At 36.7% G+C, this 26,648-nt stretch overlaps 1 protein-coding gene across 1 annotated transcript; it reads left to right on the top strand.

Annotated features, from left to right (window-relative positions):
• The first annotated feature begins 5,736 nt into the window (after nucleotides 1-5,736).
• On the top strand, nucleotides 5,737-14,322 carry MRPS30 (mitochondrial ribosomal protein S30). Its single transcript, XM_014831457.3, has 5 exons — nucleotides 5,737-7,515; nucleotides 9,175-9,320; nucleotides 10,073-10,178; nucleotides 11,522-11,698; nucleotides 13,902-14,322. The coding sequence occupies exons 1-5, from the start codon at nucleotides 6,933-6,935 to the stop codon at nucleotides 14,189-14,191; spliced, it is 1,302 nt and encodes a 433-aa protein (XP_014686943.2). The 5' UTR covers nucleotides 5,737-6,932; the 3' UTR covers nucleotides 14,192-14,322.
• Nucleotides 14,323-26,648: the final 12,326 nt, after the last annotated feature.

Below are 26,648 nucleotides of genomic sequence, written 5' to 3'. Positions count from 1 at the left end.
GTAGAAGTTTGCATTTGCAAACTTATAACCCTGTCTGACCACTGCCTGGCTATTCTATTACTCCTGTATCTCTGGCAAAATTTTTTTTGCCGGCCTGGTGGTGCAGTGGTTGGGTGTGCGTGTTCCACTTCGGCAGCCTGGGGTTTGCCGGTTCAGATCCCAGGTGCAGATGTGGCACTGCTTGGCAAACCATGCTGTGCTAGGCATCCCACGTATAAAGCAGAGGAAGATGGGCATGGATGTTAGCTCAGGGCCAGTCTTCCTCAGCAAAAAGAGACGGACTGACAGTAGTTAGCTCAGGGCTAATCTTCCTCAAAAAAAAAAATTTTGCGGTCAAGAGAAATTATTTCATATTACCCCCAATTACCTATTATTACTAAATTGTGCATACAATCTTAGTTAGTCAACTTATTACTTTTTAAGAATTCCTGAATCACTTCTAGAACCATGGTTCTAGTTTACAAACCCACTGGTGTAAAGAGCGTGGGCTCCAGGGTCAGTCATCGTGGTTTAATGCTGGTTCTGGCACTAACGAGATTCAGCAAATCCCTGAACCTCTCAGGAAAATCAGTGCTCTGATTTAAAGTATGTTGCTGAGGGAACTGAAACCAGTGGCACATATAAAGTATTTGTTACTCAGCAAATGTTGTTTTGCATCATTTTACATGTGCCACCTCATAAATCCCCATAGCCAACGCGTGAAGTGAGTATTATGAATCTAGTCTCCTACATAAGGAAAGTGAAAGTGGCAGAGCCAGGCCTGGATCTCAGATGAGCGCTTTCAAATCAGCACAGGGAAGACTGCAGGGAAGATGACACACTTCCGAGGATGCATAGAAGATGTTACATGTTGGACTTGTGGGAAAATAACATTCACTGCCACATTTTTCCTTCTATCCAACTCTAAGTGTAGACTATCTACATGGAGGGTTCTCAACTCTGTCAGACCCAATGCTTACCTTTTATAACCATAGTTTGTAACACTCCCTTTACTATCCTGAAATAAAATTTATAGATAGCCTACCTACACCTCCAAATTAAAAAACAATATATAGTATATCATATGCTATCCTACTGGAATACAAGGAGAAATCAAAGGGTAGTAATTTAATAAAATAATTTGTATTTCAACATAAAATGCTCAGGCACAACTACACTGGAGACCATAAAGAATACTGCTATATGTGGAATCACTAGGATTGTGACAAATACAGACTCAGAACCACTGAAGCGTATTTAAGCCAAAGCACAGAACAATAGTTTCTCCTGAACTCCAAGAACTCACCTCATTTGCTTTTATTTTTTATTTAGAATTTTTTTTAAGATAGTTATGGATTCACATGCAGTTACAAGAAGTAATATAGAGAAATGCCCTGCACCCTTTACCCAGTTTCCTCTAATGATAGTATTTTGCAAAGCTATAGTAAAATAACACCACCAGGATATTGACACTGATACAGTCTACATAGAGAACACTTCCCTCCCCACAAGGATCCCTCGTGTTGCCCTTTTATAGCCACTTCCTCTTCCTTCCCATCCCACTGACTCCTTAATCTCTGCCAACCACTAACCTGTTCTCCATTTCTATAATTTTGTCATCTCAAGAATCTTATATAAATGGATCATTCAGTATGTACCTTTTTGAGATTGGCTTTTCTCACTCAGCATAATTCTCTGGAGATTCATTCAGGTTTCCATATGTATCCATAGGTCTTTCCTTTTTATTGCTGAGAGTATTCCATGGTATGGATGTATCACAGATTGTTTAAACATTCATCATTTTGAGAGATATTTGGATTTTGTTTTCAATTTTTGGCTCTAATGAATAAGGCTATATCATGTATAGGTTTTTGTGTAAAAACAAATTTTCATCTCTCTGGGATAAAAGCCCTAAGGTTACAAGTGCTGGGTCATATGGTAGCTGCATGTTTGTTTGTTTGTTTGTTTGTTTTTAAGAAAATGGCCAACTGTTTTCCAAAGTGGTTGTGCCATTTTACATTCCCACCAACAATGTACAGAGTGGTGCAGTTTCTCCTAATCCTCATTAGGATTTCTTGTTGTCATTATTTTTTATTTTAGTCATTCTGATAAGTGTGTAATGAAATCTCATTTTGGTTTTAATTTGCATTTCCCATATGGCTAATGATGATGAGCATCTTCTCATGTGCTTGTTGGCCATCTGCATATTCTGATATTCATGTCTTTTGTCCATTTTCTAATTGGATTGTTTGTTTTATTTACTATTGAGCTTTGAGAGTACTATTTTATATGTTCTAGATACTAGCTGTTTGTCCGATATATGGTTTGCAATGATTTTCTCTCACTCTGTAACTTTATTTTATCCTTTTAACAGGGTGTTTTGCAGAGGAAAAGTTTTATTTTGATGATGCCCAATTTATAAATTTTTCCTTTTATGGATCATGCTTTTGGTGTGAACTCTCACAACTCTTTGCCTAACCCTAGAATTTGCAGATTTTTCCTCCCATTTTCTAATAATTTCACATTTAGATTTAATCTGTGATCCACTTTAACTTTTCCAAAAGATGTAAGAGATATATCAAAGTTTTGTTTGGGGCCTATGGATGTCCAATTGCTCCAGCATCATTTGTCAAAAAGGCTATCTTTCCTCCACTGATAACTACAGCTATATATTGTGTTGACATCAAGTAGACTAACCTCCCACTTTATTCTTCTTTTTAAAAATTGTTTTAACTATTCTTCATCTGTTGATGAGCAAGAGCTGTGTGACTTTACAAAAATACCAGAGGAAGGAAAAAATATTCCCTTTGGAGGATGATTGTGAGATTATAGGAGATGACACATATGAGGAACTTAATATAGTACCTGGCATATGATGTAGACACTTAGCTTTCTTCCTGCTAATTCTAAACCAACCATCAGAAATCCTTTACACACACACACACACACACACACACACACACAAAACCTTCTCTTGCCCAGTAATACTTTATATTTTGTTCTAAGTTTTATGTAAATGTGTTATATATGCAACCAGGTAAAATATATGTCCTCAGTGAGAAATACATGTGAAGGAAACAGCTGAAACAAGACCAGCTATCACTCCCATCCACATCTGTAGATAGGAAATACCCAGTCCATTTCCTTCCAACATCCTCACTTTGAGATATAAGAAGCTCTGGTAAGGACTCCAATCAGTTGGACAGCTTTGGTCTCATCCAAACACCAACAGAACCATTCTGATGCCCAACCACGAGAGACCAAGATAGGTATCCAATAGGAAAAAACATATACGGTTATAAATATTACCCAACTCATCAGAACCTGTTCATGAATAAGACATTGGCTACCACTGGCAAAATAGCAATGTACCACTCCACTTTAGCCCCATTGGCCTCTGTACTGTCCTTCTCACTTCCTATACTGTAGGAAGTTGAGGGCCTTGGTGTAGGCTGGAAAGTTTTCCCCCAGATAGCCACAGGATTCTATCACTTATCTCCTTCAAGAATTATTCAAAGGTCACCTCCTTAGGGAGGCTTCCTCTGATCAGTCTACTGAAATCACTGTACTCAACCCCTGCACCCAATACTATTCAGTCTCCTTCCCTGCTTTATTTTTCTCCTTGGCTCCTATCACCATCTTCTACAGAACAAGTATATTTGACATAGTTGGTTAGATGGTTTCATTGACTATCATGTAGGCTCCATGAAGAGCCTTGTTCACTGCTGTATCTTTTGTACCTAGAATAGTGCCGGTATATAATAGTCACTATGTTGAATGAATAAATAACAATAATTATAAATATCTGTTGAATGAATAAATAATAAATAATATCATTATTTATTATCTGTTGGATGAATGAAGTAGAGGGAGCTCAAAAAGCCATTGGAAAACATCATGGTTTGACTGGTTTTAATTATAATATTTAAATCTCAAACCAGTGGCAATCTTAATAGAGAAGATCTTAATTTTCTTCTAGGAAAATTCCAACTAAATAAACACATATAAATAGTTAAATACATGTTTCACAAATTTTCTTATTTCCTTCCCCAAACCTTAGCCCACTCCCACCACTCAAAAGAGATGAGAGATTGAAGAAAAAAATGCATCCCTTGTCCACAGGCCTTCTCCTCTCCTCAGAGAGGTCCAAAATTTTGGAGACTTTCTCACACCTACATTCAATTCAGAATCTGCAACCACTTCCACTATTCTTACTGCTATTGTCCCTTCAAGTCACAATCAGCTCTTGCACCAAATATGCATTGTCTTCTGACCAGTTTTCCTGCTGCCAAATCTTACCCTCCAGAATCTTTTTTTCCAAACAGCCAGAGTGCTGTGGACTGAATTGAGTCCCCCTAAAATTCATATGTTGAAGCTCTAACCCCCAATGTGACTGTATTTAGAGATAGGGCCTTTATGGAAGTAACTAAGGTTGAGTGAGGTGATAAACGTAGGGTGCTAATCCGATAGGCCTCTCTCCTTATAAGAGATCCCAGAGAGCTCAGTCTCTCTCCAACATGTGAGGACACAGTCAGAAGGTGGTTGTCTTCAAGCCAGGAAGACAGCTCTCACGAGAAGCCAACTACACCAGCACCCTGATCTCGGACTTTAGAAGTCTGAGAATATAAATTTCTGTTGTTTAAGCTAGCAAGTCTACGGTATTAGTCAGCCTCAGCTCAGGCTGACTAATACAGAGTAATTCTTTTAAAAACCTAAGTTACACAATGACATCTGTGTGAGTAGAACCCTCCAATGGCTTCCCACTGCTCTCAAAGTATTAGTTAAGAATCCTAACAATCCTAGCAGTTGCCTCTAGGAACATACAAATTCTGGCTCCTTTCCTTTCTAATCCAATTTCCTACTACTCTCTCCGTCCATCACTTCCTTCAACCACACGAGCCTCCTCCCTGGTTCTTCAACCTGCTAGGCATGTGCCCATCTCAGGGCCTCTGCACTAGCTGTTCCTTCTGCTGGAATTCTCTTTCCTCAGATATCAGCATGGTTCACTCCCCACTTCCTTCAAGCCTTGGCTCCAATGTCATCTTTTCAATAAGCACTACCCTGACCACACACTTTGAAATTGCAAACAAACCCCCTCCCCCCACACTGCACTGATGATCCTCACATCCTCTGCTTTATTTTTTCCACAGCATTTACTCCCTTCTAACAAATAATATAATTTACTTATTTTTTTATATTTTATTGTCTGTCTCCCTCTGTTGGAGTATTAGCTTTTGGCTGTTTTGTTCACAAAGTATTCTTATCATTTAGTTCGCTGCCTAACACATAAATTGCATTCAATAAATATTTATTAAATAAAACTGATGGAGAAGCACAGAACCTGGTTTCTGGTTGCAATGCTGTCCCTACTATGCTGTATGATTTGGCCTTATATATGCTTCTTTGTGTGTAATATAAAAGCTTTGGTCATAGTAGAAAGAAAGCCTACCTTTTTCCATGGTCCTGACTCATCAGCATGCTCTTCTGTTCAGACTTATGCAGTCCTGCTCCTTCCTTCATTAGGCATGCTCTTTCCTTTCCCAGAGCCACCCTCCTTGATTCATAATGTTCATATGATTATAAATATTTATATTTATATTAGATATATTGGATAAATTGAAATTTGCTTCACTCACTAAAAAAGTATAAGCAATTTCTGATGGAATTAATGTTAACTGATCTCTAGTTCTAAAATCTATGTTAGAATGGTATGAGAATTTATAAAAATATTGAGCGAGAACTTCTATGATACACTCTCAAAAAGCATATTTATTACTTCTTTACACAAAGAAGTGTCACTTCAATTTAGGTAATATTGAGTATCTCACTTTTACCTTTTAAATACTGAATAAGGGTTTAAAGATATCAACTCTTCCATGTTCTTCTTTTGTTGTTAATGTTAAAAGGATATTTGAAATTCTGCTTGCAACTTCTCACACAAGATATTATTTTAATGAATTTGAGGTATTCATTTCTGTCAGTTTAACAGACTTGCAACTTCAGAGTAAAATTGTACCATCAGTTCTAATTAAGGTTTACATAAGTTATAACTTCCTTTAGCAACAAAATGTTTGGTTTTCAATATCCTCAAGAATTATTGCAATAACTCCAAATAAATATTATTCTAGTTTCTAATTATAATAGGAGAATGACTTAATAAATTAGATTACCTGAAATGAATTTAGATTTTTAGTGATTTAGGTGACTTTTTTCAGCACATATTTTGGAGTACCCATTATGCAAAGGTATTTGATTGGCTGCTCAGGATTAAAAAATAAAACAGTTCCTACTTTAAGAAGCTCACAGATTAGTAGGAATCAACTCATGTTGAAATAATAACGAGTTTTAACACACAGCAAAATTTAAACACAATTCTTTAGTAGTTTTTACAAATCTGTATATCAATTAGCATAGAGAAATACATGCAATTATTTTCCCAAAGATTAGCAGTGGTCACCTTAATGATACTTGCATCATTTTAAAAATAAACATATATTATCAAAAAACATGCTAAACTATTTTCAGTATTTTCAATAAGAAGTTTCAACCCCAAGAACTAAAACAGAAAAGAAGTTGGGTGTGCCATACACAAATGAAATCATTTTAGCTAAGAGATAGAGGCTGCGGTGCAGAATGTTCCTAAACGGTTTCTGGCGAGGGTTGCCCTGGTTGAAACAGAAACCCAGGCGGCAGCACCTCCCATATAAAAGCTTCCTTCCTCCCGGCCAGACCGGCGGAAAACCCATCCGCACACAAGTTCTTCCTTTCACTTACGAACGCTCGGGACTACAAAGTTGGAAAAGTGATTTAATTGGCTAAGAACTGGATGACGCAACGTATCTCAAGTCCAGTGAGAATCGGCCTCCCCAAGCCTGGCTCAGATTCCGCTTTCTGATTGGTTCTTACGGCAAGAGTTGCTGAAGTTGACCTCTGGCACCGGAACCCCGGCAAAGATGGCGGCGGCCAGGTATTGGAGGCTTGTGCCCCGCGGTCCAGGGCTGTCATTGCACACCGCGGCCGCGGCCGCCGTGACGGCTCCAGAAATGATCGGCCCAGCTGTCGCGGCGGCCCCCGTTGCGCGCTACCCCCCGATTGTGGCCTCCCTGAAGGCCAAAAGCAAGGCAGCCCGGCAGCGGCGAGTGGAGCGGTGGCAGGCGATGGTGCACGCGGCCGAGTCGGTGGATGAGAAGCTGCGAATCCTCACCAAGATGCAGTTCATGAAGTACGTCGTTTACCCGCAGACCTTCGCCCTGAACGCCGACCGCTGGTACCAGGGCTTCACCAAGACCGTGTTCCTGTCGGGCCTGCCAAAGCCGCCCGCCGAGCCCGCGCCCGCGCCGGCCCTGGACCTAGCGGCCCTGCGCGCCGCCGCGTGTGACTGCCTCCTGCAGGAGCACTTCTTCCTGCGGCGCAAGGGGCGCCCGCCCCTCTACCGGGAATATGAGACCATCGGCTCGCCCTTCTTGGATCAGCTGGTGGCCGCCCTCATGGGCCTGCTCAGCGCTCACAACCCGGCCCTGGCTGCCGCCGCCCTCGGTGAGCCTGGGGCCCGCCACACCGAGCCGGGGAGGTTGGGATTGTGCGTGGCCCCTCCGCCCCAGGTTTGCCCCTTCTTCATTTCTTTCTGCTTTGTCAGTCTTTCTCTCGGCCTTTCGCTCTTAGGTGGGGGCAGCCTGGTTTAGGAGCAGTCACTGCACTAGGAATTTGGAGACTGGGTTCTGTTACCTGTGCTGCCACCTATTAACTGTAGCACCCCAGACTAGTAGCCTTAGGTCTCCTGGCCTCCAGGCCTTGACTCTGCTTTGTGAAGGTCCAGCCAAATGGAAGAGTAGCGTTGATGGATTTTTGGTTCTTCCACCAAAAAGTTACGCGACCGTATGTCAATTCCTTGACCTCTTTCAGCCAAATTTTTCTCATTTTCAAGATGCGAATTACGATAATAGTACTTCGTCATAGAATTGCGAAGATTAAAGGCGATATTGATTAAAATTCCTGACGTTTATTTAGTGCTTATTGTTTGCCTGTCCCTGTTGTAAATTTTGTGTGTGCCAACGCATTTAATTATCATAATAACTGTTTACAGTAAGTAGCAGTGTTTTATAAATGAGAAGAAAATCTGAGGCACAGGAACGTAAATGTATCTAGTCAAAAAGCCCATGGGGGCCGGCCCAGTGGAGCAGCGGTTAAGTTCAACCGTTCCGCCTGGGCGAACGAGTTGGGATCCCCGGTGTGCACCTACCTACTGCTTGTCAAGCCATGCTGTGGCAGGCGTCCCACACATAAAGTAGAGGAAGGTGGGCAGGGTTGTTAGCTCAGGGCCAGTCTTATATAAAGTAGAGGAAGATGGGCAGGGATGGTACCACAGGGCCAGTCTTCCTCAGCAAAAGGAGGAGGATTGGTGGCAGATAGCTCAGTGCTAATCTCCCTGAAAAAAAAAAAAGATAGATTTGGAGCTCAGGATTCAAACCCAGCCGTTCTGGGTTCCCAGTAAACAATTAGCAACTTCTGGTACCCATTCTGTCCAGACATAAAAAGTAATTAATGGATAGACAGTTTTAAAAATCAGTGTTTCTGATGTGTTCATTTTATATCTATCACCCAGTAGGTTCCTTAATAAATATTTATTGAATTACCATTATAATGACTGTAGATGTGTGCTCAACTGAGTCTTGTAGAGTGGATGTTAATTCCCTCACGGTTAGGAAGGAAGTGGTCTTGAGGGAAGCATCATGGTCTTTGTCTACTCATGATTAATGGCCTAGGAAAACTTACTTAAGCTTGTCAAGACCCAGGATCCTCTTCTATAAAATGGAGATGATGACAACTATACATACCTTTGAGAGTTATTGTGAAGATTGAATTAGTAATTCATAAGATAGCTCTGCCGCCTATTAAACTTTTTATTTCTGGTGAGTACTATCCCTGTTTTCTCTTAACTGGGGAATCTCTTTGGTTGGTGTTTAGGTGTAGTGATGGCATAAGTGGACAGTAAATGTTGAGCGTGATATTTAAGTCATGATCATTTGAGTTAAATTATCACGTAACCCAGATTCTTTATATTATGTCAAACAATAATTTTTGATGTATTTTTCATTAGCACAATCATTCTTGAGTTCTGTATTGCTGAGTTTAGTATTCTAATAATCAAATTTATCGAAACGATCAGATAAAAACATTTTGAATATCTTTTGATAGATTGTAAACGCCCAGTTCACTTTTACTGGTTGCGTGGTGAAGAAATTATTCCCTGTGGTCATCGGAAAGGTCGAGTTGATGCTTTGCGATACCAAATAAATGATAAACCAAACAACCAGATTCGAATGTCCAAACAACTCCCAGAGGTAAGGATTTATTGCATCTGTATCTGTTGACATCTGATGATGAGATGTCATAGGCAGACTAAGTAATGGGCTTGGTAGGATGGAAAGTTTTGGATGGATCCCTTGCCTTTCGTTTCTGTTGAATATATCTTAACTGAGATTTTTTTCAGCTTTCTAACCTTCTATGGTATGTGTATATTCCACAAAGGTCAAATAATCATTTTAAGTGGAGTTAAGGCATCAGTTTTTAGGACCATATAAATCTTTTCTTTTTCTTAATATAAAAATACTGATAATAGTTTATGGTTGTAATTTACAGTAGACTACACTATCTAATCGTACATCAAGGCATCTTTTCAGTTATAACCTGGTCATTTTACATATTTGCAGTTCTTTTGGAGATAACAAGTATATTTTGAGTCTTGTCTGTGTGTCCATGTCAAAGGTTGGCACATTTTTTCCTATAAAGCTCTAAGTGGTAAGTATTTTAGCCTTTGGGGGCCATAAGTCTCTGTTCCAACTATTTATCTCAGTTCTTATTGTATAAAAGCAGCCACACACCCTATATAAATGAATGCGCATGACTGTATTCCAGTAAAACTTTCTTTTGTAAAAACAAGTGGCTGCCTGGATTTGGCCCATCATTAGATGGTAGTGTTATCAAATCATTTTTTAAGAACATCTTATTTTTAAGATTTTTAAATCTATCAAGAATGTGAGTAAAATACATATTAGTGTTGCTGTGAATTCACCTAATGACTTTTCTTTTTAAGTTTGTGCCGCTGGATTATTCTGTACCTATAGAAATCCCCGTTATGAATTGTAAGCCAGACAAACTTCCATTATTTAAACGGCAATATGAAAATACCATATTTATTGGTAAGTATCTCTTTTGATATATTGTGCCATAAAGGTATTCACAGTGTCCTGTGCAAACTTGCATAATTAATTCTTGATGACCAAGAGGTTCAGGTCCATGAGCAATGCGATTCATAATCTCAGGTGGTTGTAATACACATGAAAATTGGCAGGAAAATATTCTTTCAGCTCACCGTTTAACATTTTACTTGTTTCTACTGAAATAGCAGTGTTTAACTTTAAAAAATAGTTATACTTATTAGGCTCTATTGACTTATATAGAAAAAGTAATTTGTATTTTTTCAAAAGCAAACAAGTGTAGAACTGGACTTGAGGCAGTGGTTGTCTCTTTTACAAAAGCCTTCTGTTTGTGCTGCACACTGATAACCATCAGGAATATAAAAATTAATAAGGATTGAAGTCCCCCCTCATACAGCTTATTCTTTTGCTATTTTTTCTTCATTTATCAATTCCTAACCAATTTGAGGAAGATTTTCAGAAAGCACCTTTATACTTGTCGCCCAGACCTATTTTACTGGCCCCTTCTCAGTCACTGTGGTCTTAGAGAGTGAATTATGGGGAACTGTTGCTTGAAAGCACATTGCCACTAAAGGCAGGATTATCAGCATTTCATGAAATGCTTAATGCATTTAATTTTAATGCCCTTAATTTTTTACTTAGACATTAGTATAAAAATCAATTTTTTTTTATTAGGAGCAAGGTATGTAATTATTACATAAAAATAATAAATGAAGTTTGTAAAGTTATGAAGTGTTTGTATCCTTTGGTGAATGTCACCAGGAGAATAACAAGGCTCCTTATGAAGCCTAAGGGGTTTGAGAAAACTGAAATAATATGGAATTTTAAGTAAATTTTATGTGTGTTCTTTTGACTTATCCTATGTGGGCTTAATGGCATCTAGCAGCTTGTACTTTCATGTGAAATTTAATTTTATTATAATCAATAAAATAAATAAGTAAACCAGGGCTGGCCCCGTGGCGGGGTGGTTAAGTTCGCCTGCTCCGCTAAGGTGGCCCAGGGTTTCGCCAGTTCAGATCCTGGGCACAGACATGGCACTGCTCCTCAGGCCACGTTGAGGTGGCATCCCACATGCCACAACTAGAAGGACCTGCAACTAAGATATTCAACTATGTACCCGGGGGGCGGGGATTTGGGGAGATAAAGCAGAAAGTAAATAAATAAATAAATAAACTAAATAAACTGACCTTTCCATGTGTGTGTTTTGACTAGTGATCACCTAATGAGTAGAGGAGAAAGGTGGGTTTGAAGTAAATACTAGGGGCGTGTGCTCCAGATGTTCTGCATGTGCATTTCATCTGAAAAGTTTGTATTTTTCTCTTCAGGCTCAAAGACAGCAGATCCATACTGTTACGGACATACCCAGTTTCATCTGTTACCTGACAAATTCAAAAGGGAAAGGCTTTTGAAAAAGAACTGTGCTGATCAGATAGAAGTTGTTTTTAGAGCTAATGCTATTGCAAGCCTTTTTGCTTGGACTGGAGCACAAGCTATGTATCAAGGTAACACTAATTTTATAACATTATTGTTCTTAGAAGATGTCTATGACATTTTAAGAATTCAGTAGTTCACATTGTTTTCTTTGGGTTAAAATGCAGGTTGAATCTTAGCATTTTGAAAACTTTTGCATTGGCACAAGGTACAGTTGTTTTAAAATCCATAATTGCATAGTTTCCATTTGCACCTGATAAGTGGCACAGCGGTAGTTACTTTGATCTTTTATTTTGACCACTTGTCTGTGAATGTATTTTTTTCTGATGGTGTTGTCAGGCGTTTCAAAGCCTGTACCCAACTAAGTCCAATGATAGCAGCTGTCTGAAACTAGAAAAGGAAATGCTTTGGCCGATTAAATTTTAGATTAAATCACAGCTATCCAATTTAATGTCTGTGAAGGCCATATCCATGATGTGGTTTAGGAGATTGTCCATTCATTCAGTAAATAGTGAATGCTTTTTATGTGCCAAGCACTGCTGGCCTTGCAGATACAGTGTTGAATGAGACAGACAGATCCTACTCTCCTGGAGTTTATATTATAGTGAGGAGAGTACAAAATAATAAACATGTACTATTTTTAGCTAGTGATAAGACTATGGAGAAAATATACTAGATAAGGGGTAAAATGATTTATGGGGTGCAAGTATAAATGAGGTGTAGGGCAGAATCCATTCAAACAGAGTGATTCCGGAGAGGTCTCTAAAAAAATGACATTTGAACTGAGACCTGAATGGTAAGGAGCTGCCTATGCACAAACTTGGGGGAAAGACACTTCCAGGCAAGAGTAATGGCAAGTAAGTTGTCTGAGGTGGGAACAGACTTGAAGTATTTAAGGAACAACCTGAAAGCTAGTGAAGAAAAGGAGGGGGAGAATGCTAGAGGGTGAGATAGAGGAAGTCAGCAGCTTTATCACATAGCACTGATTAGAGCACATTGTGAGCCATTTGGATTTTATTGCAAAACCTGAAGTAATATAATATGTAACTCGATTAATCCTCTATAAATATCCAGGAGGATTTTAATACAGATTTAATTACTGCCAGGCTCACGTTTTTCCTATATATGTATGTGTGTGTGTGTGTGTGTGTGTGTGTGTGTGTGTATATATGTAATTTAACCTTATACTCATAATTTTGATTTTTGTTTCTATAATGGAAATAAATGGAGAGAGTAGGAATAGGGGTAGAAAGAATCAGAAAAGGTGAGAGGAAACTTTCTTGAAGATTTTAAAATGATGCTGTTTATTCATGAAAGATAAAATACTTCTTTTTACAGTATAGTTAATTCCATGTTTTAACATTATTCGTTGGCTATCTCCATTAAGGCTGATAGAAAATGTGTGGGAGGGCTGGCCCCGTGGCCGAGTGGTTGAGTTCGCGCACTCTGCTGCAGGCGGCCCAGTGTTTCGTTGGTTCGGGTCCTGGGCGCGGACATGGCGCTGCTCATGGGGCCACGCTGGGGCGGCGTCCCACGTGCCACAGCTGGAGGGACCCACAGCAGACAATGTACAACTATGTACCAGGGGTCTTTGGGGAGAAAAAGGAAAAAAATAAAATCTTTAAAAAAAGAAAACGTGTGGGGAAGTGAACTTACTGCTTAGCCTTGGCAGTTGGGTTTGAAAGTATTAAAGCCAGTGAGCCTGGAACAAGAAGCAGCCAGAAAATTTGAGTAGCAAAGGTATTAAGACACCCTGGAACCTTATGTTGACATAAGACACACTGAGCAAAACAACAGCAACTCATAAAACCAATTTGAAATACATAAAGGAAGATACAGAATGAATCTAATGACATGGCTGAAATCCTTAGAAAGTCAGTTTTTTTCTGAAGGTGTTTGTAGATTTGGTGAAGTAAATGGCCATAATGGTTATTGGGTGGTAGATGCAGCTGGTATAGGGAAATTTGAACATATTTGAAGTTGATGAGTAATGATGTAGTTAGTGCCAGATGTAGGGGAGATCTGCATAGATAGAGCTGGCTGCCCTTCTTGGATGAAGTGAGTTAAAGTTGAAGACTGAAGTTGTTGAAAAGATGTGTCATGAGTTTGGGGAAACTAGAAGGGAGAAAATAATTCTTGATACAGAAATGGAATATAGGATTAGAATGGATGAGATGGTAAAACTTTGAGAGCTCTAGGAATTTGGTAGATAAAACACCTAGATTTTAGGAGGTATTTGATACTGTCAAATTTCAGCGTGACTCTCTTCTACAGGATTCTGGAGCGAAGCGGATGTTACTCGACCTTTTGTCTCCCAGGGTGTGGTCACAGATGGAAAATACTTTTCCTTTTTCTGCTACCAGTTAAATACTTTGGCACTGACTACACAGGCTGATCAAAATAACCCTCGTAAAAATATATGTTGGGGAACACAAAGTAAGCCTCTTTATGAAACAATCGAAGACAATGATGTGAAAGGTTTTAATGATGATGTTCTACTCCAGTTGGTTCACTTTCTACTGAATAGACCAAAAGAAGACAAATCACAGCCATTGGAAAACTAAGAGAAAACATTTGATTCAGGACTTTGGAAATACTTAAATTTTACCAAAGGAACAATAAAAGGATTTTTGATGATGAGACTTCTGTCAAATATTAAATAAATTGATTTTGAGACAAATATTTCTTACGTTAACCTATGAGTAGACCTCTCATTCTGTTCAGAATATGTCACTGAAGAATTAATTTTAGATATAGTATGTTGATCTAAAGATAATTTTATTTATATATGACTTAACTGATGAGACTAATTGAGCTATCTTCAATACCTGGTATTAATTATGTGTGATTTTAAAAGTAATATAAGGGGAATAACTCAAATGCTTGAGAATATGTAAATATTTTCTCATATTTTCCTTTTTATTTTTAATTTTTTAAATTAATAACATGGTATAGAGTTTCAGAGCCCTACCCAAAACTCTTCAAAATACGAACAATATTCTGCACATATAGGAAACTGAGGCCCAAAAAAGTTGTGACTTTTCCAAGGTTTCACAGATGATTAGATTAATAATATAACTGATGAATTATATGCAACTTAGGTCCGTAGCACTTACAAGTAATGTTAACGTATTTCAGTTAGTGTCATTTCCTCTATCTCAAAGATTAGGAAACGAGGTTTGATATGTTTCAAAATCAATTGTCAGTTGGTAAAATTGTTAATCTTGTTGAGAATTAAGGTTTATTCGTACTATTTTTAGTGAGCAAAAAGAATTACCTTTGTATAATCGTGCTTACACTTATTTTATATAACCACCTTTTGTGAATATTTAAAATACCCCATTATTTACTGTAGTTTTCTTTTCTTTCTGTACTTCACAGTTTTTCTTTACTGTAGCTGTTTTTTTCTTTCTTTCTTCATTGTTTCCTCCCTCCCTCTCCTTCAAGAGAGGTCACAATTATATTGAGTAGATGTTTCGGCTAGAAGCCAAGGGATTGTTTACCACAAATAATTGCTAAACTGAAGGAATCTCATTTGAAAGGTGTAATTCAGTTCAACCAAGTGCCTACTTTGCAAGGCATTGTGCTAAGTGTTCCATCTTTACTTTTAGTTTTCCCAGAATCCCATGTAATTTCACTCCTCCATTCTGTTATTTAAGCTGTTTCCAAAGCTTGGAAAACTCTTTTATACCCTAGGTCCTGTCTGTCCCAACCTGTCTATTGCATTCCCATTCATCCCTTGTGGAAAAATGCAAATGTAGACAGAGTAACCCTAGCAAGCTCCAAGTACAATGATCTCTCTTAATCTTGACTTTCTAACTTACTGAATCTTAGGCAATTTGAACCTTGATTTTTGCTTTCATAAAAACAAAATAATCTCACAAAGCTGTAAAGATTAAAGGAGCTAGTGCATGTGAAAGAGCTTTTAAAATACTATGGAATTAAAAGATTTAGGGTTCAGTTGAAATGCTTTCTTTCCCTGAACTGATTATATTTAATCCATATTTAATTGTCCCATCCTTTGAATACGTATTCCTCTATGGTAGTGCCTGTTTCATTCTCTTGTAACAATTTTCTCAATACAAATGTTAGAGAACACACACACACCACACATATATACTTGTACATATATGTCAAGACTTCATATACCACCTACTATATTTTACTATGTGGTTTAGATATTTTACATATTTAGCTCATTTAATCATCACAACCATTCTATGAGGTGGGTAGTATTATCCCCATTTTGCAGATGGGATAACAGGACACAGATTGTCCAGTAACTTACTTAACGTCACACAACTGGAAAGTGGCAGCATAAGAATTTGAGCCCAGGTGCTCTGACTCCAGGGCATATTCTAGCCACTATGGTAGACAGTCTCCAAAAATGCACTGTGGATGTAATCAGTGCTACAGTAGAGCATCAATGGTATAAGTTTAAATAAAGGATGGGATAATTCTGACTGATAGGAATACTAGGAACATGTCTTGAAGCACTAATAGCATTTGAATTGGTTTTTGATAGGTGGCATTTTCTCAAAACGAGAATAAGTGGATGGAACTGTGAGTGAAGGTGAAAAGCATCAGGGCTTACCTGGGAAATAGGCAGTAACTTGACTTATCCAAGTTGGGTGTGGTCTAAAAGCAGTTGAAGAAAACAAATTACTTAGTAAGGACTGAAAATCTAGCTGGTCTCAGAGTTGCTCCTAACACTAAACATTAGGAAACAATGTAGCAATGCTTAGACTTCGGGGGGGAAAGTTACTCATCTAGACTAGGCAAGATGAAGATAGGTAGGACAGTTGAAAATATGTCACAACACCCAAGTCCCTTATAAAATAAGTTCATTGAAAATGTATTGCAGTTGATTTTGCTTCAAATGGCTTAATAGGAGGAACCAATGAATGGAGGATCAAAATGAATAAAGAGTACACAATCATATCAGGCAAATGTAAGCATAAAGCAGAGTTAGCGATGTCAATTTCAAAGAATTCAAGGCAAAAATCCAGTGTTGAAAGGTCATTTTGTATTGCAAATTGTAATCAGTATATGAAATGTTGAAGTAAATCTTAGTCTTAAGAAATCAAAATAACTGAAAATAAGGAGCAATTAGTAAAGTTAATTAAAAAATTTGGTACCTTTGGGGCTGGCCCCGTGGCGCAGCAGTTATGTTCACATGTTCTGCTTTGGTGGCCCAGGGTTGGCCCGTCCAGATCCCCGGTGCAGTCATGGCACCACTTGCAAGCCATGCTGTGGCAGGCGTCCCACATATAAAGTTGAGGAAGATGGGCATGGATGTTAGCTCTAGGCCAGTCTTCCTCAGCAAAAAGAGGAGGATTGGCAGCAGAGGTTAGCTCAGCACTAATCTTCCTCAAAAAAAAAAAAAAAAAATTTGTACCTTACAAACAGAATAGATCTTTTAAAATATGATAGAACATGTGCCAAATCACTTCTTAGACTACAGAAAGTGTCAAGAAATTATTAAAAGCAGGAATTATATAGCTCAGGGACTCTATCCACACCACAATATACCCAGAAAATATTAATGTAGTTTTGGGCCAGAAACATCTAATCATTTGACAATAAAAGTATATTCTTAAATGACTATTGAGTTCCTACTAATTTGCCTGGACAGGATATTCAATATGTAATCAAACACTCCCAGAGCTATATCACAATGTAAAAATGAAAGATAGTTGTCTTACTTGCTTTTCCATTTTTAGTTACATGTATGTTTATATGATCTAGACGTTTGTATATTTCCTATGCTTGACAAAATTGCTTTGTTTAACCAAGAAAGCATTTTGTTAATGTAAAAGTAAAACTTTAACTCGACTAAAATGCAAATCCTGCACATAAAAGTAGTGGGATATAGCCAAAGTTATCCTGAATCCATTTACTGCTGGGGATGCGCGAAGGTCCTGCGGGAGAGAACCACTGGATAAAAAGAATGTCTTCTGCAATTGTTAATGAACTTTGCTTTAATACTCTGAGAAGGAATATTTTTATATTAAAACACATGGAGTAGAGTAGAAAAACCCACATATATTATAAAAGATAAAACATGAAGTTCAAAGAAATTTTTGCTAATCTCAAAACTCAGAAAGCTCCGTATCTTTTGCTCTTTGCAGTCTTAGATTTGAGGTCTGTTTATCTGTTTACCAGTGTACTTACTGGGAAATTGATAATGTTATGTATTTATATAAAGTAAGAAAATAAAGAATCAGCATTTGCCAGAAGAGTTAAAAAAAACCTAAGGAGAATCAGAAGAAAATACAAACGTAGAAAACAGTAAATTGGAAAAGAGAGAACAAAATCAACAAGTACATGCAATAACTGGTTCTTTCTCCTAGCCCCTCCCATGTTAGTAAAAGAGTTAATATTCTGGCAAATCTAATCAAAAGGAAAAAGAAAAGATAATTGGAAAAGGTGAAGCAATATACATGGCAGAGGTTCTAGATACACAAGATAATACTATATATAAGAAATTAATTTGGACATTTTTCCCTAAGAAATATAAACAAAAAGAAACAGAAAACTTCATAAGAAACCTCCCCACAAGGATACAGAGCAATAGAATTTATCTGTGAATTCTTTAAAATTTCCATGAAGTGAACCCAAAGTTTGGAATGCTACTTAATTCATTTTATTAACTCCTCCCAATACTTTTAAAAATTCTATTCAGGTCGTATTGGCTTATAACATTCTGTAAATTTCAGGTATATATTATTATATTTCAGTTTCTCTATAGACTGCATCATGTTCACCATAGTCTAGTTTTTATCCATCACCAAACATATGTGCTCCTTTACCCCTTTCACTCCCTCCACTCCCTTCCCTTCTGGTAACCACTAATCTGTTCTCCCTGATCTATGTGTTTGTTTATCCTCCACACATGAGTGAATCATACGGTGTTTGGCTTTCAATGTCTGACCTATTTCACTTAACATAATACCCTCAAGATGTACCCATGTTGTTGCAAATAGCACGATTTTGTCTTTTTTATGTCTGAGTAGTATTCCATTGTGTATATATGTACCATGTATTCTTTATTCATTCATCTATTAATGGGCACTTGGATTTCTTCCACATCTTGGCTATTGTGAATAATGCCATAATATTGTGAATAGGGGTGCATAAATCTCTTTGAATTGTTGATTTCATGTTCTTTGGATAAATACCCAGTAGTAGGATAGCAAGATCATATGGTATTTCTATTTTTGAATTTTTGAGGAATCTCCATATTGTTTTCCATAGTGGCTGCACCAGTTGCCTTCCCACAAGCAGTGTATGAGGGTTCCCTTTTCTCCACATCCTCTCCAACACATGTTATTTTTTGTCTTGTTAATTATACCCATTGTGATGGGTGTGAGGTGATATCTCAAGGTAGTTTTGAATTGCATTTCCCTAATAATTAGTGATGTTGAACATCTTTTCATATGCCTTTTGGCCATCTGTATAGCTTCTTTGGAAAAATGTCTCTTCATATCCTCTGCCCATTTTTTGATCAGGTTGTTTGTTTCTTACTTGTTGAGTTGTGTGAATTCTTTATATATTTCAGAAATTAACCCCTTGTTGAATATATGATTTGCAAATATCTTCTCCGAGTTGGTGGGTTGTCTTTTATTTTGTTCATGGTTTCCTTTGCCATGCAGAAGCGTTTTAATCTGATAGAGTCCCATTTGTTTATTTTTTCTTTGGTTTCCCTTGCCTGAGTAGACATGAAATTTGAAAAGATACTGCTAACACCAATGTCAAAGAGTGTATTGTCTATATTTTCCTCTAAGAGTTTTATGGTTTTAGGTCTTACATTCAAGTCTTTAATCCATTTTCAGTTAATTTTTGTGTATGGTGTAAGATAGTGGTCTACTTTCATTCTTTTGCATGTGGCTGTCCAGTTTTCCCAACACCATTTATTAAAGAGACTGTCCTTTCTCCATTATATGTTCTTGGCTGCTTTGTCAAAGATTAGTTGTCCATAGGTATGTGGTTTTATTTCTGGGCTCTCAATTCTGTTCCATTGATCTGTGTGTCTGTTTTTCTGCCAGTACCATGCTGTTTTGATTACTATAGCTTTATAGTATATTTTGAATTCAGTAATTGTAATACCTCCAACTTTGTTCTTTTTTCCTAGGATTGTTTTGGCTACGTGGAATTTTTTGTTGTTCCTTATAAATTTTAGGATTCTTTGTTCTATTTCCATGAAGGTTGTCATTGGGATTCTGATTTGGATTCCATTGAATCTGTAGATTGCTATATGTAATATATGCATATGTATGCTATATGTAATACATTGCTATATGTAACATGGACATTTTAGCTATGTTTATTCTTCCAATCCATGAGTACAGAATATCTTTCCATTTCTTTATGTCTGCTTTGATTTAATCATGTCTTCTAGTTTTCATTGTGTAGGTCTATCACCTCCTTGGCGAAATTTATTCCTAGGTATGTCATTCTTTTTGCTGTGATTGTATATGGGATTGTATTCTTGACCTCCCTTTCTACTAAGTTGTTATTAGTGTATAGAAATGCAGCTGATTTTTGTATATTGATTTTATACCCTGCAACTTTGCTGTATTTGTTAATTATTTCTAACAGTTTTCTGATGCATTCTATAGAGTTTTCTATATGTACAATCATGTCATCCACAAATAATGAGAATTTTACTTCTTCCTTTCCAATTTGGATCCCTTTTATTTCTTTTTCTTGCCTAACTGCATTGGCTAAAACTTCCAGTACTGTCTTGAATAAGAGTGGTGAGAGTGGCCACCCTTGTCTTGTTCCTGTTCTCATAGGAATGCTTTTCAGTTTTTCACCATTAAGTGTGATGGTGGCTGTTGGTTTGTCAGGTATCACCTTAAAATGTTGAGGGACTTTCCTTCTATACTGATTTTATTGAGTTTTCATCATAAATGGATGTTTGGTCTTGTCAAATGCTTTCTATGCATCTATCGAGATGATCATGTGATTTTTATTCTTCATTTTTTTAATGTGGCTTTTCACATTGATTGATTTGTGGATGTTGAACCTTCCTGGCGTCCCTGGAATAAATCCCATGTGATCATGGTGTGTGATCCTTTTAATGTCTTTCTGTATTCAGTTTGCCAATATTTTGTTGAGGATTTTTCCATCTATGTTCATCAGCGATTTTGGCCTGTAATCTTCCTTTTTTGTGTTGTCCTTGTCTGACCTTGGTATCAGAGTAATATTAGCCTCGTCCTTGTCTGACCTTGGTATCAGAGTAATATTAGCCTCATAAAATGAGTTAGGAAGCATCCCATCCTCTTCAGTATTTCAGGGTAATTTGAGAAGGATAGGAATTAAATCTTCTTCGAATGTTTGGTAGAATTCACCAGAGAAGCCATCTGGTCCTGGACTTTTGTTTTTTGCTAGATTTTTTATTACTGTTTCAATTTCTTTGCTTGTGATTGATCTATTCAGACTCTCTATTTTTGATTCAGTTTTGGGAGGTTGTATGAGTCTAACAATTTATCCATTTTTTCCAGATTATAAAATTTGTTCATGTATATCTTTTCATAGTATCCTCTTATAATCTTTTGTATTCCTTTGGTGTCTCTTATAATTTCTCCTCTTTCATTTCTGATTTTATTTATTTGAGTCTTCTGTCTTTTTTTCTTAGTGAGTCTGGCTAAGGGTTTATCAATTTTGTTTACCCTCTCAAAGAACCATCTCTTAGTTTCATTGGCCTTTTCTATTGTTTTCTTAGTCTCTGTTTTGTTTATTTTCTCTCTGATGTTTATTATTTCCTTCCTTCTATTGACTTTGGGCTTTGTTCTTCCTTTTCTAGTTCTTTTAGTTATAGTGTAAGCTTGTTTATTTGAGATTTTCCTTGTTTTTTTTTAACATAGGCCTGTATTGCTATAAATTTCCCTCTTAGTACCACTTTTGCTACATCCCATAGGCTTGGTATATTGTGTTTTCATTTTCATTTGTCTCTGGCTATTTTTTGATATCTCTTTTGATTTCTTGATTGATCCAGTAGGTGTTCAGTAGCATGTTGTTTATTCTCCACATGTTTGTGACTTTCTCAGCTTTTTTCTTGTAGTTGATTTCTAGTTTCATTGCATTGTGATTGAAAAGATACTTGATATGATTTCAATCTTCTTAAATTTGTTGAGGCTTGCTTTGTTTCCCAAGATATGGTCTGTCTTTGAAAATGTTCCATGTGCACCCAAGAAGAATGTGTATTCTTGTGTTTTTAGATGGAATGTACTATATATCTATGAAGTCCATCTGGTCTAGTGTTTCATTTAAGGCTACTGTGTCCTTGTTGACTTTCTGTTTGGATGATCTATCCATTGACGTAATTGGAGTATTAAGATCCCTTACTATTATTGTGTTGCTGTCAATTTCTCCCTTAAGTTCTGTTAATAGTTGCTTTATATATTTTGGTACTCTTATATTTAGAGTATATATATATATATTAACAAGTGTTATATTTTCTTGATGGCATGTCCTTTTTATCATTATATAATGCCCATCTTTGTCACTTATCTTTTTTCTCTTGAAGTTTGCTTTGTCTGATATAAGTATGGCTACACCCACTTTCTTTTACTTTGAGTATCATCTTGCATCCCTTCACTCTAATGTTTGTCTTTAGAGCTGAGATGTGTTTCCTGGAGGCAGCATACTGTTGGGTCTTGCTTTTTAATACATCCAGCCACTCTGTGTCTTTTGACTGGTGCATTCAATCCATTTACACATAGAGTGATTGTTGATATATAAAGACTTAATACAGCCATTTTATTTTTTGTTTTCTTGTTGTTCTATATTTCCATTGTTTCTTTCTCCTTGTATTTCCATCTGCCATTTCAGTTTGGTGGTTTTCTGTGATGATTTTCTCATGATTTGTGGCTTTGCTCTGAATTTTTTGTTTTGTGGTTCCTATGAGGTTTATATAAAAGATCTCATAGATGAGAGTCTTTTTTCTGATAGCCTCTTATCTCCATTAGCTTATACAGGTTCTATCCCATTCCTCTTCCCCTTCTATGTTTTTCTTGTCACGTTATTTTTTGTGTGTGTGTGTTATGAGTTTGTGAGCAATTGCAGTGTTTATAGTTATTGTTGTGTACACTTATTGTTACTGTTGTCACAAATTATTCTTTTTGTGTTAGGAGTTTGTGACCAATTGAAGTGCTTATAGTTATTTTTGATGCCTTCTTTCCCTTCATCCTTCACCCTTCATCCTAGCTAACCTATTCTGATATGAAGCTGCAATTTTCTGATTTTGTCCGTCAATTTATCTCCTTGCTCAAAGCTTTGTAAACCTTTGCCTTTTTGTTTCACATAGCAGGGCTCCCTTCAATATTTCTTGTAGGGCAGGTCTAGAGGTGATGAACCCCCTCAGCTTTTGTTTGTCTTGGAAAACTTTTGTTTCTCTGTCGTATCTGAAGGATGATTTTGCCTGATAGAGTATTCTTGGCTGAAAGTTTTTGTCTTTCAGTATTTTGAATATATCATTCCACTCTCTCCTAGCCTGTAAGGTTTCTGCTGAGAAATCTGCTGAAAGCCTGATGAGAGTTCCTTTTGGAGGTTGTAGGTTCTTCTCTTTTGCTGCCCTTAATATTTTTTCTTTGTCATTGACTTTTGACAGTTTTTATATTATATACCTTGAAAAAGGTCTTTTTGCACTGATGTAATTAGGAGTTCCATTTGTTTCATGTACTTGCATGTCCAGTTCTTTCTCCAGGTTTGGGAAATTCTTAGCTACTATTTCTTTGAATAAGCTGTCTCTCTTTTCTCCCCCTCTTCTCCTTCTGGGATACCTATAATCCTTATGTTACTTTTACTAATTAGGTCGAATATTTATCAAAGAATTTCTCCATTTTAAAAAAATCTTAATTCTCTCTCCTCCTCTACCTGAATCATTTCTATGTTTCTATCATCAGGCTCACTGATTCTCTCCTCCATAAGATCTACTCTATTTTTAATGCTTTCTACATTATTTTTTATCTGATTAATTTTGTTCTTTATTTCCAGAATTTGTATGTTTATTTGTTGCAGAGCTTCAAGCTTTATGGTGAAGTATTCCCTCTGTTCATTAATTTTATTCCTGGGCTCGTTGAACTGTCTTTCTTAATTTTCTGATAACTTGCTGAGTTTCTTTATGGCAGCTATTTTGAATTCTCTGTCAGTCAGATTGTAATCTTTTGTAGCTTCAGGTTTGGTTTCTGGAGAGTTGTCATTTTCCTTCTGTTTTGCCATGTTGCTGTAGTTTTTCATGGTGGTCGATGAATTGAGCCTCTGCCTGCATGTATGTGGTAGTAATCAACTTTTCCTATTTGGGTATGGCTTTGGTTACGTGGGTTCTGACCTGCTTCTGATTATACTTGAGAGCCTACACATTCCATCCTCTACTGCCTCTGCCAGAAGCATCATCAGTGCCCTCCTTGTGCTGCATGTTAACTCATCCCAGTTTTTTTAAACAATCATTCAAAAACGTGTAGGTAAAATGCACATTTCAGTATAAATGCAGAAATCCCAAATAAATTATAATGTAGCAATTTAAACAATAATTAAAAGAATCTACCCTCATAGGATAGAGTTAATTATGGAAATTCAGTAATAGATTGATGTTAGGAAATTTAGCATACATCTGTAGTTCTAAAGAGAAAAATAAGGCTTTTGATAAAATTCTTATTCTTACTTAAAAAAGGAAAGAAAAATAGGTAAGTATTAATGGAAGGATACTTTCATGAGAGCCTAATTCTAGTCAACACCCAACTCATGTTTAATGGTGAAACATGGCTGATATTCCCATTGAAAGCAGCTAAGACTGCCAACTTTGACCTTTATATGTTTTTCTGATCCATTCCAAGTGCCTGGAATCATAGAAGTAGGCACTCAATAAAAGTTTCTTAAATGGATGTGAATTAGTAAACTTAAGGTAGTCATTCTTTCTTGTTTGAGACCTGGTATATCCCCTTATTTATTTGTACCTTTTATATCTCAGCAAAATTGAAGGTTTTCTTTATAAAGATTCCCACACATTTCCTGTGCTTAGATTTTTATGTAATTGTAAATAACTTTTTTCTTTCCAATTCTATTTTTTATAGCTTAAAAAATAACTTTAGATAGCTGCTATTGATTGCTTTAAATTTATTTTGTTAAAGTTCAATTTATTTAAAATCAACACCCATTCTATTGAATGGGGTTAAGCTATGTGGTGTTTCCAATCCTGGCTGCACATTAGCATTGGTGGTGAACTTTTTTTTTTTTTTTTGGCAGAGAAGGATTCACCCTGAGCTAACATCTGTTGCCAATCTTCCTCTTTTTTTTTTTCTCCTCAAAGCCCCAGTGCATAGTTGTATATCATAGTTGCAAGTCCTTCTAGTTCTTCTGTGTGAACCACTGCCACAGCATGGCAACTGACAGATGGGTGGTACAGTTCCAAGATTGGGAAATGGACACATGCTGCCAAAGCAGTGAGAGTGCCGAATTTTAACCACTAGACCATCAGGGCTGGCTCCTAAAAGTTCAATTTAATTACCTCATTGAATCAAGGAATTTTTAGTTGATTCTCCTGAGATGTATAGGTCCAATCTGATTTAAACTCCTCTGAAACTGCTTATCAAAATAGGCAATCATTAACCTCAATGTAGCAAAATCTATTGAGCAGTTCTGTGACCTTATTTTACTCAGTACAGATTGTCCCTGACTTACAATGGTTCAACCTGTGATTTTTCAACTTTAACATGTTGCAAAAGTGATATGCATTCATTAGAAACTGTACATTACTACTAATTTTGAATTTGGATCTTTTCCTGGGCTAGTGATATGCAGTACAATACTTTCTCATGATGCTGGGTGGTAACAGTGAGCCACAGCTCACAGTCAGCCATGTGATCACAGGGGTAAACAACTGATACATTTACAACCATTCTGTACCCAGTCAGCTATTCTATTTCTCACTTTCAGTGCAGTATTCAATAAATTAGGTGAGATATTCAACACTTTATTATCAAATAGGCTTTGGGTTTAATGAGGTTGCCCAACTGTAGGTTAATGTAAGTGTTCTGAGCACACTTAAGGTAGGCTAGGCTAAGCTATGATGTTCATTAGGTTAGGTGTATTAAATGCCATTTTGACTTACAATATTTTCAATTTACAATAGTTTTATTGGGACATAAACCCATTGTAAGTCAAGGAAGTTCTGTACATCTGACTCATTTAGCACAGCTGACAACCCCTTCAGTTTTGAAGTAGTGTCTTCTATGAAACGCTCGTGATTTTCTTCCTATCTCATTGACCATTCTTTCATTTTCCCTTTGCCATTCTTCCTCTGATATTTCTTCAAATTTGGTATACCTCCAGGTTCTGCTCTAGGCTCCACCTTTTCTTTATCCACACTCTTTCCTTAGATGACCTTATCAAGTACCATAGATTTAAATATATTTATAAGCACATTCAAAATTACAATTTGATTTCAATTTTGTTTTTCATATCTAAACTGTCAGCATCACCATTGTAACTGAACAGGTCTGAGTGATTAAGATCATGGGCAATTTTTTTCCCTAATTTTTCAGTTTTCTAAATTTTTCAGAAAATACATATTAGTTTTATAATTAGAAAAAAAATTCATCTTAATTATAGAAACTAGTTCTCTTTCTTGAGTGAACTGTAATTTGGAACCACCATCCTATGTCAAATTCTACTCCATCATAAGCAGCTTCATTGTGAAATTGTATTTGAAAAACCATTTCTTGATTTATTTATTTATTTAAGAAAATTTTATTCAATAAAATTCATCTGTTTAATCATACAGGTATTTTAACTATCCTAAATATTTGGTCCCTGAAAATTGAAAACTTAGATACCAGACAGGACAGCCTTAGATTTTTTTCAGGGGATATTTTAATAGACCAATCAAGTTAATTACTATGCATATTGCATTCTAAGTTAAATTCCAGCCCATTTTGGATAATACTTAAATTAAATTAAATATGAAGTAATGTTAGTTCACATAAAATATATTAGGCCCAATAATTTTTTTTGTTT

Source organism: Equus asinus, chromosome 10 (assembly GCF_041296235.1).
Source record: "Equus asinus isolate D_3611 breed Donkey chromosome 10, EquAss-T2T_v2, whole genome shotgun sequence".
Lineage (NCBI taxonomy): Eukaryota > Metazoa > Chordata > Mammalia > Perissodactyla > Equidae > Equus > Equus asinus.
The sequence above is the reverse complement of the archived record's forward strand: the minus strand, read 5'-3'. Positions and strand labels throughout refer to the sequence as shown.